At 35.0% G+C, this 12,605-nt stretch overlaps 1 protein-coding gene across 5 annotated transcripts in view; it reads right to left on the bottom strand.

Annotated features, from left to right (window-relative positions):
- USP15 (ubiquitin specific peptidase 15) overlaps positions 1 to 12,605 on the bottom strand; it is a 127,596-nt gene that overhangs the window by 62,700 nt on the left and 52,291 nt on the right. For all 5 annotated transcript variants that reach the window (XM_030866423.2, XM_030866422.2, XM_060305779.2 and 2 more), the window contains 2 exons: positions 12,085 to 12,230; positions 7,548 to 7,609 (listed from right to left, as the gene is read on the bottom strand). In XM_030866423.2, coding sequence (XP_030722283.1) covers positions 7,548 to 7,609; positions 12,085 to 12,230 — 208 coding nt within the window. The remainder of the gene's footprint in view (positions 1 to 7,547; positions 7,610 to 12,084; positions 12,231 to 12,605) is intronic.

Consider the following 12,605-nt stretch of genomic DNA (forward strand, 5'->3'; position numbering starts at 1 on the left):
CCAATAATAAGAATAAGATAAAATGAGATGAAGCATGAAAGAAAATTTATAAAGACTCAAAATATCTTTAAAAATGACAAGAAATTGCAGGTTTTAGAATGTTACCCTAGATTTATGGCTCACAGGCTGCATTTCAAATTGAAGACATGTTATTAACTTAAAATATATGAATATGCATGAAGGACAAGAAATGAAAAACTGGCTCTTGAGCCATCCTCTCGACCGCTACATCCAAAATCACTCAATCCCCCATTTCCAGTATTTGAACAAGGTTAAAATTGGTAACAAATTTGTATACTTTCATAGAAACTTTAAGAATGCACTTTCTGTGAACTATAATAACCTGTTCTTTTAGTACCAAAATAAAACTGTCATAACCAAATCTAATCTTTCAAGTAAGCAGAGACTATCATGCTTATAAATACTTAAAAAGTCTCTGTACAGTTTATTGTTAAAATGAAAACACTTTATCTGACAAGAGTTTCCTAATATGAATTTTCAATCTAATAGGTCTATCCACCATTTCTGAATCCATTTATACAGTTAACTGTGCAATTACTATATATGCAAATTGGGCTTAGTAACTCTTTAAAAAATTCTAAAGTATATGCTAAGTTTTTCTACGTGTATTTAAACAGGTACAATAGCATGACAGCTGGTGTAAAAAAAATAAAAACAATACTGCAGAGTCACCTAGATGTTTATTATTTATCCTAACTGAAAAATAGTATGCAATGGTTTTATTTATAAAGTGCTTCCTCTCTCCAAGAACAGCACTCAGGGACAGAGTGCTGTAAAAATACTAATATGCCACTAGATTAAGTTTACACTTAGTGCTTCAGTCACTAATTTGGAATTCTGTTAATCAGAACACCACAGACGGCAGGGGGACAACATATGAGTTAAGAACTACTGGCTTAGTTTTCTATTTGATTTTGTTTTAGCCTCTCATGCCTTACCTTGTTGATTTTGGATTCTTCTCTGAATATTTTCTAGCCCATGAAAACTGCCTCTTCAGTTATCAATGACGCTTATCTTCCTCCACCAGATTTTTACTCACATGTTTCGTCAATATTTTTGAGCAATTAATGAAAACGTCTGAATTAAATCAACTTCTCATGTTACCCTCACAAGAATTTTTACTTATTTCAGGAAAACAGCAAAATTTGGACCTTTTTATTTCCATAATGTTAGTAATCTCAAAGGCATTCTTTGAGATAGTTATACCTAAATGAAACCATACAGAAAAAAATTAATAGTACAATTTAGTCAATTAATGAAGTTGTACTGCTTCTAACTGAGGAATAAGGTGTTAACATTAAAAAAATTTTCTGGAAAGTAAGGGATAATCTATTGATTAGGTTTCTCCTCTCTTCAGGAACACCCAGGATTCTACAATTATTCTATTTAAAATAATTAAAAAAAAATACAGGATGTGGGCTTCCCTGGTGGCACAGTGGTTAAGAGTCCTCCTGCCGATGCAGGGGACACGGGTTCGTGCCCCGGTCCGGGAAGATCCCATATGCCGCGGAGCGGCTGCGCCCGTGAGCCATGGCCGCTAAGCCTGTGCGTCCGGAGCCTGTGCTCCGCAACAGGAGAGGCCACAACAGTGAGAGGTCCGCGTAACGCAAAAAAAACCAAACACACACACAAAAACAAGATGTAACTAGCCACACATCTCCAACTTAATAATCAGACTACCCATCCAATGCCAACATCTTTGGAAAATAGTCAAATTTAACAGAATAGAAAAAAAGAGTGGTTTAAGCTTTTCTAAGGTATCATTAGAAAATACCACGTTTTTGAGAGGTTTTAAGAAATGAGATGCTTAAGAACTAGATTAGAAATGCACGTTCTTGGTTTTCCCTGGTGGCGCAGTGGTTGAGAGTCCACCTGCCGATACAGGGGAGACGGGTTCGTGCCCCGGTCCGGGAAGATCCCACATGCCGTGGAGCGGCTGGGCCCGTGAGCCATGGCCGCTGAGCCTGCGCGTCCGGAGCCTGTGCTCCGCAACGGGAGAGGCCACAACAGCGAGAGGCCCACGTACCGCAAAAAAAAAAAAAAAAAAAAAAAGAAATGTACGTTCTGATTAACAGAATAGAAAAATAGACTGGTTTAAGCTTTTCTAAGGTATCATTAGAAAATATCACGTTTTTGAGAGGTTTTAAGAAATCAGATGCTTAAAAACTAGATTAGAAATGCATGTTCTGAAAAAAACTAAGCATTTTAATATTTTAAAAATACAGCATGAATATAAAGATGAAAAATTCAAATTATAAATTGATAGCTAGCAGAAAAATCCAGATGGAAAACTTTTGAAAATTTTTTAGGTAGGTTCTTAGGTTTCTAATATAGATTTTGGATTGTCTTAGGGTATATACATTTTTATAAATAGGACTACATGTTTTGTTTTGTTTTTGCGGTGTTGTGGAGCACAGGCTCCGGACGCGCAGGCTCAGCGGCCATGGCTCACGGGCCCAGCTGCTCCACGGCATGTGGGATCTTCCCGGACCGGGGCACGAACCCGTGTCCCCTGCATCGGCAGGCGGACTCTCAACCACTGTGCCACCTGTGAGCTTAGCATCACCTGTGAGCTTAGTAGCAATGCAAATTCATGAGCCCTACCCAGATCTACTGAAACAGAAATTCAGGGGATGGGGCTGAGGAAACAGTGTTTTAACAAACTGAACAGGTGAGTCTTCGTTCTATCACCATATTATAGCTTTTAATGATTTTTCCTTGGCTTTTGACACTCTAGGTAGGAAACGGTTATGTGCTAAGCAGTATGAGCACTGGACAGACCCCAGGTTAGTGATGTTTATTAGAACTAGCATCTTCATACCATGTTGAGGACGAGGGGTTGTCTCCTGACAGATATGATGACAATTATAAGCATATAAAACAGGCTGTTCTGTATCTTAATAACTTGAAGTTTCTTTCTTGAGGAACTTAAAATTACATGCCTTCTGCTGGAGTTGAATTTGTCTAAGTTACATCTGCTTGTAACGTAACTTCAATGAACACACACAGAATTCTACTTTTCTTTTAAAGTTGCCATTTACCCAAAAAAAGAATTTGCATCCTTACTTCAATTATATACATATAAATAAATGTTAATTCCTCACTTTTTTTATCTATACTATTTTCCTCCACTACAGGTGTTTTCTCAATGTTCTTGAATATTATAATTTTACACAGTATGTTCTAAGTTTACCTAAATGGTACTGAGTGAAATCTCATTTTGTTTTTATTTTTTCTCTCAACTCTATGTTTTAAAGTTTATCCAGTTTCAAAGATCTCACCACTGTTACTTCTATCTGCTGCACTGGCATTCCACAGTATATCACCATCATTTTTCTTATTCACTCTACCAGAGACAGACACTTAGCTAGGCTGTCTTCAAATCCCCACTACCACAAACAACGCAGCTACAAAGATTGTATATTCAGGGACCTGTGTGAAAAATTCCACTGAGTGATGGGTCAGAGGGATTAAGCATTCCTGATTTAATTAAACACTGATATATAGCATGGTAGTAGTTTGTACTCCCACCATCAGTACTAAGACTTCTCCTACAACACTCCAAACACTTTTTATTAGCATCCTTTTAAGTTTTTGTCATTCTGATGGCTATTAGATTGTATCTCATGCTTTAATTTTTCTGATTACTAGTGAGTTTGTGTATCTCCTCAGCTACCTGTCAGCACTTGGGCTTCCCCTTCTTTAAACTGTTTATATCTTTTTATTTTTTAAAAGCTTGTTTGCTTTGTTTCTGTTAATTCACAGCAGTTCTTTGTACACTGTGGGTATTATTCTCTTGTAGGTTTTAGATTTTCTAAAACCGACATTTGACTTTTAACTTTGTATATGGTTCCTTTAACAGAAATACTTAATTTAATGCAATCAAACATTAATTTTCGCACTATGTTCTGTGATCCCTAAGTCACAGATATTTTCCAAAATATCTTATTAGCTTTAAAGCTTTACATTTCTTATTTGAGTCTTTCGTCCTTCTGGAGTCTTTGTATGTAATGTGTAAGGCAGTGATTCTGCTTTCTTTTCTCCAAATAGTACTCCTAATAAAATCTAAGCACCTATCTGCTTTAAGCAACCTGTTTTTCACTGCCGAGCAGTGCCACTTACCATACATACAGGAGTTTTTCTTAGCTCACTAGTTTATTCCAGTCTATTTGCCTTTCTTTTGCTAGTGTCATAGTGTTTTTATTACCATACCTTTGCAGTAATCCTTACTATCTAGTAGGTAAACACTTCCCTTCCTCCTCTTTGTCAAAACTGACTTAGCTAATCCTGGATCTCTACTGGAATATGTTAATTTTAGAATGAGTTTCTGAAGTTTCTCACACACACAAACAGAGGGGAAAAAAAAAGGTCAGGATAGAATTTTGTTTCTGTGTTTTAAAATTTATTTTATTTCCTTTTGGCTGCTATGGGTCTTCGTTGCTGCGTGCAGGCTTTCTGTAGTTGTGGCGAGCGGGGGCTACTCTTCATTGCGGTGCGCAAGCTTCTCACTGCAGTGGCTTCTCTTGTTGCGGAGCACAGGCTCTAGGCATGAGGGCTTCAGTAGTTGTGGCACGTGGGCTCAGTAGCTGTGGCTCACGGGCTCTAGAGCACAGATTCAGTAGTTGTGGTGCACAGGCTTAGCTGCTCCGCGGCATGTGGAATCTTCCTGGATGAGGGCTCGAACCTGTCCCCTGCCTACTGCTATATCAGTAGTTATAGTTGAGTTAGAGACCCTATGGCCCATAAAGCTAAAAACACTTATCTGGTTCTTCATAAAAAAGAACGCTGACCTATGGGTATGGAAAATACCTATTAATTTTTACAAATTAATCTTGTATTAGATAATGTTGCTGAATTCTCTTAGTTCTAGTAGTCTGCTGATTGGTTTTGGATTTTATGTAGATTGCATCATATGTAAATAGTGAATTTTATTTCTTTGTAAAATTCTAATCTTATTTGGTTTGTGTTCAAAATTTCTCAATTAAATGTTTGCTACAGATTTTGGGTTTATAGGCTTTAACAAGTTAGGAGAATTCCCTTTTATTCTTAGTTTTTTGGGAGTCTTTTCATACACTAGATACTGATTAAAATTTTTTTTTGTATTCTAATGAACTACCACTTGGCAATTTAGTTTATTAGCTAGGTTAGCAATGACTAAATTATTTATTTATTTATTTAAGAATCATTATTTTAAGGTTTCAAAACACAAATTCACAACCTCTTATCAGAAAATCTGGAATTCCAAAGTTTCTGAAAACTTAAAAAATTTTTCATAATTCACTTCAGGGCAATCTAACCTGAACTGAAATGATGCTATTTACACTCCTTCTTTATCTTACTTAGTGTGGATACTTACTGAATATTAATGTGCTTAACTGTAAGAGTCCCCCTGGACTCTACAAAAATAGTAAAATAACAGGTGGCACACGTACCATATTACTTCTCAGAGGTTTAGAAAGTCCAAATATTGAAATACAACTAGCCCTAAGTGTTTCTGATAATCCTAAAACCCTTAAAAATATTTCCTCCCATTCGGCATGTTGCCTTTTCACTCTGTTGATTGCTTCCTTTACTGTGTGGAAACTTTTTAGCCTGATGTAGTCCCTTTTGTCTATAATTGCTTTTGTTGCTTGTGCTTTTGGTGTCATATTCATGAAATCGCTGCCTAGACCAATGTCATGAAGCTTTTCCCCTAAGATTTCTTCTAGATGTACAGATACAGGTTTTTTTTTTTTTTTAACATCTTTATTGGAGTATAATTGCTTTACAGTGGTGTGTTAGTTTCTGCTTTATAACAGGATGAATCAGTTATACGTATACATATGTCCACATTATCTCTTCCCTCTTGCATCTCCCTCGCTCCCACCCTCCCTATCCCACCCCCCCATCCCACCCCTCTAGGTGGTCACAAAGCACCGAGTTGATCTCCCTGTGCTATGCGGCTGCTTCCCACTAGCTATCTGTTTTACATTTGGTAGTGTATATATGTCCATGCTACTCTCTCACTTCGTCCCAGCTTACCCTTCCCCCTCCCCGTATCAGGTCTTATTTTTAAATCTTTAAACCACATATCTGGTAAGGGGTTAATATCCAAATATATAAGAAACTCATTACAATTCAACAGCAAAACCCCCAAATAACCAGATTAAAAAATGGGCCTGAGACTTCTTTGAATAGACACTTCTCTAAAGAAGGCATACAGACAGGTAATAGGTATATTAAAAAGATGTTCAACATCAGAAATCATTGGGGAAATGCAAATCAAACCACAATGAGATACCACCTTACACCTGTTAGGATGTCTATTATCAAAAGAACAAAAGATAATAAGTACTAGCAAGAATGTGGGGAAATTGGAATCCTCGCATACTGTCGGTGGAAATGTAAGATGGTGCAGCTGCTATGAAAAACAGTATGGAAATTCCTCAAAAAATTAGAAATAGAACTAGCATATGATTCAGAAATCTCATTTCTGGGTATATATCCAAAGGAAATGAAATCAGTATCTTGAAGAGACATCTGCACTCTCAAGTTCACTGCAGTATGATTTACAATAGCCCAGATAATGAAAACAACCTAAATGTCTATTGACAGATAAATGGATAAAGAAAATATGGTATATACATACAATGGAATTTTATTCAGCCTTAAAAAAGCAAGGAAATCATGCCACATGTGATAACACTGATGAACCTAAGGGACAGTATGCTTGGTAAAGTAAGCCAATCACAGAGAAATACTGTATGATTCCACTTATATGAGGCTATGTAAACTAGTCAAACTCATAGAAACAGAGAGTAGAACGGTGGTTCCCAGGGGCTGGGGGAAGGGAGAAGTGAGGAATTACTCTTCAACAGGAATAAAGTTTGTTATACAAGATGAATAAATTCTAGAGATTTGCTGTACAACAATGTGCCTACAGTTAACAATACTGTAAGTGCACACATTTAAAACTTTGTTAACAGGGCAGATATCAGTTATGTTTTCTTACCACAATTAAAAAAAAAGTTAAAAAGGTTTCTAATCACTCATTTACCATCAAAAGCAATTCTTATACTCCTTTATCTCTACTTGTGCTGTTATATTCTAAAACACCTATCTAAATAAATAAAATATTGCTTTCACGATTAGATTTAAAATGTTGCTTTCACATCAGATTCATTTTCATGAAGAGCATTCTTTTAACAGACACTTTTAAAAACACCACAAAATGCTTGAAAAATATTAAATAAAATGTTTAATAGTGATTTGATTGTATTAGACAATGCACCATTACATTTATAACGTATTTATACTGTACCTTATTCTAAAAGAGATTAGAATTGGAAGGCTTTTAAATTACAGCATATTCATTTAAGTGCAAACTTAGATAACTTCTATACGAGAATAAAATATTAAAATATAAAGAAGTTATATATATTTACAATTGCAATACACAATTAGGTTCTTCTATCATTCTGGATTTTATTATCTGAAATCAAAGCTTCAACATCATGCACTGAGTCATAAAAAGTGGGAGCACTTACTTAGGAGTAGAAGGACCCCTTGGCCATGTTCCGTCTTCATTCTTCTGTTCTATCACTAACACCTGCAAATAAGACACAATAAAAGAGTGTTTTTCCTTAACCCTGAAGTTAAAATAGCTTTAGAAGATTAGCTGTATATGCTAAGAAACTAAAGTAACTCTGCGATGACTTAAAGGACACAGTAGACAAGGTGAAGAGGTATTTGCATTTTGATTCCAAAGCTGGCCAAGGGAGATAAAGAGACCTTAAATATAAGAAGTCAGCAATGACGGTCAGAAAGAAAGAAGGTAAAACACTACAAGGAAAATCATTGGTTCTATGACTTTAAGTATAAAAAACTAGATGCAATATAAGTTCCTTGAGTTTAGGGCACACTTTCTATTTCTTTTCTATTTGTAGCTTGTAAAAGTACTGTGCAAAAAACAGATGCTGAATAAATGGTTATAGTTGTTGTTAAACATACTGATGTATGATCTCAGTCAGCTATTATTATGCAAATACTGAGGAACAGTGGCAAAGATAATCCCAAATTACAGAGTATACATAATTACACATAATTTGTTTGGGGCTTTGAAATTTGTCTTTATTTACATTATAAAATTATAAAATCTTTTAACATAGAAACGATAGAGCCATGTGTGTGAGAATCAGACTAAGTTCCCTACTGCAGCATGGTCAGGGTAGACCAAAAACACCTCTAATAAATGAAAAGTACAGGCTAAGGTGAGCTATACTTTATTTTAAAACATCTCAGAATCTTTTTTCATATGTTTCAGTCTAAAAAAGAAGGCTTTCTTCTAGTTTTTACTAGGGGCAAGTCTGTGCAAAGAAGAAAAACTAACCAAAATAATTAAGTTAACAAAAGAAATATGTGATCATCTCAACAAGTTAATATCTAAATTTCCACAGGAAAACTATAATATAGAAAACATGCCTTGAAGTAAATTCAAGGCATTAAAAATTTGTATATATTCTACATATTCAGTTTCATTAACTCTTGTTTCTTAAAATTGCAATTTTGTAACCTGTTCTGTATACTCTTAGTAATATACTTTTGAGTATATGTTTCAGGCAATTTATAAGCTGGTATTTGGATCTTAACAATGTAAAATGTAAGCCTGATTCAGAACACATATACCAATGAAATAGCAATTTAAAAAATTCATGGAATCTTGCTGTTGAAAGAGTATGCTAATTAAAATACTAAAGTTGTCTTTTAAAAGAAAAAGTTATTTCCTACATTCAAAAAACACACATGAGGGACGTCCCTGGTGGTCCAGTGGTTAAGACTCTGCACCCCCAGTGCAGGGGGCACGGGTTCAATCCCTGGTCAGGGAACTAAGATTTCTGCATGCCACATGGTGTGGCCAAAAAAACAAACAAACAAACACACACACATGAAGTATATGTAACATATAGTGAATAAGTGCACTGTATACCTGCCATCCTGATCCCTCCCTGATCATATTTCTCTCCTTACCTACCACAGACAATTAACCATTATGCTCAACTGGCATCATTCTGATATATATTTACATATTTATAAAACTGAATTTAGTGAGTAGTTTTTAACTTCTGAAGAAAGGTTTTCCTTTGCTACAACTTATAACTCTACAGACATCTACATAGAAATTATATTATATAAAAAAAGATATATACATACATACAAACTTTGTCTCTAGGAGGACTTAAACCAGTTATAAACCAAAAGATTTTACCTACAGAAAATTTCAAAGTTATGCATTTAATATAATTATTTATGGCTTGTTTTTTAAAGGAAGGTCTTAAAGCTGAAGAATCAAGTAAATATTTAAAGTTCAACTGTAACCTTTAATTCCTAGCAGTATTTGTACTTTAAATTTTTTGTCTTTTTTATCTTCCCGGACCGGGGCACGAACCCATGTCCCCTGCATCGGCAGGTGGACTCTCAACCACTGCGCCACCAGGGAAGCCCCAAATTCTTTTTGTCTTTACAGTCACAGATATTAATGTTGAATGCCACCAGAAATGTTAAAACTCACTCGTTTATTCAAATGTATCATTTTCTGAATAAAATTTTGCTCATGGTTAAAACTTTAACTCAAAATGAAATTATTTTTTAAAAGATTTTAAGATTTAATTAAATTGAACACACACATACAAGGGAGAGAGATAAAGACCACCCATTTTGGGAGATAAACTCTTCAATAATGTATCTTCGTTTCACTTTCTAATGAGGATACTTTTATTTCAGTAAAAAAACAAAACAAAAAAACCCAAACTTCTTTTAAGTCTAAGATAGTGTTTAGTTCATCTATCATCAGTCAGAAAATAACTGGTACAAAACCTAGAAAATTTAATCCATGTTCTTTGAACCATTCCTATTTCAAAAGATCAAATGTCCCTGAAGATATTTTATAAGAATAATATATTTAATAAGATAGTTAATCTTCTTATTAAAATAATTTATTGTCATCTTCATTCTGATAAATGCATTCCTATCAAGAATAACAAATTAAATTCTCTAAGCCTTGGTTTTCTAATGTACATGATGAGTAGAATAATAGCCATTACTCAGAATCAATTACTGAAAAGATTTAAAGAAATAATCCTATATATTTTAAATTGTACTCCTGGAGCTACCTCAAGGCCTGATGGATGGTAAGCAAGGAGAGAAGTGTATGTCTATTTGGAAGACAGAAAGAGGAAGTTGGCTGGCTAAGGAGGGGAGTGTTGACTAACCAGTAGAGTTCCAAATGTCTCATACACTCAGCTTCAACTGGGTAACTCCTTTTTTTTTTTTTTTTTTTGCGGTACGCAGGCCTCTCACTGTTGTGGCCTCTCCCGTTGCGGAGCACAGGCTCCGGACGCACAGGCTCAGCGGCCACGGCTCACGGGCCTAGCCGCTCCGCGGTATGTGGGATCTTCCCGGACTGGGGCATGAACCCCAGGCGGCAGGCGGACTCTCAACCACTGCGCCACCAGGAAAGCCCTGGGTAACTCCTTTTAATTGTAATACATATTATTAGATTCCATAAGATTTCACGTAAGAATATAATGGCTAAAATAAGTCTGAAAATCACTGTTTTATAGCCGAGTACAATACTTGATATATAGTAGGCATTTGCTAAAAAATTAATTTCCTTCTGTTCCTCTGAGTTTAATAACTTACATCATGTATCAGTATCAATTTTAAATAAAACAGAACAAAACAAAACAAAAAACTTCCATATACTAGAGTGGCAGGCTCTGGGTTAGGTACTAAAATAAAAATAAATAGGACACAAAGTCCAACTAAAAACAGGACCTCACAGTCTAGTTGGGGAGCTTAATATATAAATAACTTAATGAATGATACAAGACACATATGTAAATCACTATGGAAGTTAAGGGAGAAATTTCTTCTCCAAAGTAAAACAAATCCTATACCTCAACTAGATACTGAGATAAATAGATCAGGAAAGGCTCAAGAAATGATGTGACAAATTTTGAATTGGAATTTGAAGGATGAATAATCTGATCTGGTTAGATTATATGAAAGGATGGGATGCTTAATTTCAATATTTGGATGTTTAAAAGGACTTTTTCTGGATGAATGCAGGGACTGGGGCAACAGGCAGATGGAACAACATATATGAAAGCACAGGAGTATGGAAAAGCATAGCAGGCTTAGGGAACTATAAGTAGTTCAGTTTGGTATTATTAGAGTGTAGATCTAAAGGCAAGGATAATCGAAAGATGCTGGAAGACTAGGCAAAAGGATAAACCATGACTTGCATGCTGTGTTAAGGTGCCTGGACTTTATTCTACAATTGTTAAGGAGGCAGGAAAGGTTTATGAAAAGGAAATAATAAGGTTTACATTTTAGGAAGAGTATTCTGACAGAAATATGGAAGACTGAGAACGAACATGCAAAAGACTGGAAGCAGAGGGATTTGTTAAGAGATTATGGAAAGATAAGGGGTGAGAATGGGATACAAAGATTAATTAAAGAGATATTTAGAAGGTGGAAGCAGTAGAACTTGCTGATTGTGTCTAAAAGTCTTCATTTCTCAACACATTCATTTCTTTAGATTCTGTCATAAAGAAAGACCAAACTGGGGGTTGATACCTTCTAGCGGGGGTTGGCAAACTAAGTTCACTTAGCTCACTGACTGCTTTTGTAAATAAAGTTTGTTGGAACATAGCCATATCCATTTTTTACATATTGTTTATGGCTACTTTCTTGCTACTACAATGGCAAAGTTGTAGTCGTGACAGAGACCTTACAGACCACTGAGCCAAAAATATTTATTTGATCCTTTACAAAAAGTTTGCTGACCCCTTATTAGCTATTCTTCAATGGAAAATAATTTCTTTTTAAAAAGTAGGTTATTCTCAAGCTCAAGGAGAGAAGCAAAAGTTATAATTAGTAACCAGCAGGGATAGAGAAGAGTTAGAAAGAGGAAACCAGAAACAGTAGAATCCATTATAGATTGTCAGGATAGCCATAAAGTTTGTGACTCCCAAAAACTTCATGTATAATATGCTTAAAATAAACAGTATTGCTAAAAAATACCTGTCCTTGGTATAAACCAGCATCCTGAATGGTGCTGTCTGGTTTATTCAGTGGTTCAAATGTATTACTCATGTATTTGTTCCACAATCTGGTCTCCTTTTCATCTGGAATATTGAAGATTTTTCTTATTTCCTTTTCAATTGTATCTAGATTTAAGGAGGAAAGATATGTAAATATAATATTTAAAAATATACCACAGAGAGTTAAGTGCTCACTAACATAAAAATCCTAAATTTAAATTACTGATATAATAGCAAGAATAGATGAACAAATATGTAGGAAATACATAAAAACAATAAAGAAAAATTTTAAGACCAGGTATACTTTTTAGGAACAAAATGGTAATTATAACTCAGATGATTACTTTGGGAAATTAAGACCTCAAAAGGTAAGAGTTCAATCATATAACACTAAAATATAATTTATGTTATACAGGATGAACTTTAACTTTTTACACATTATAAAATCAATATATTTTCTAATGATATGTTGGAGTTAGAAATTAAAGTATGACTCAGAGA

This window comes from Globicephala melas, chromosome 10 (assembly GCF_963455315.2).
Source record: "Globicephala melas chromosome 10, mGloMel1.2, whole genome shotgun sequence".
NCBI classification, from domain to species: Eukaryota; Metazoa; Chordata; class Mammalia; order Artiodactyla; family Delphinidae; genus Globicephala; species Globicephala melas.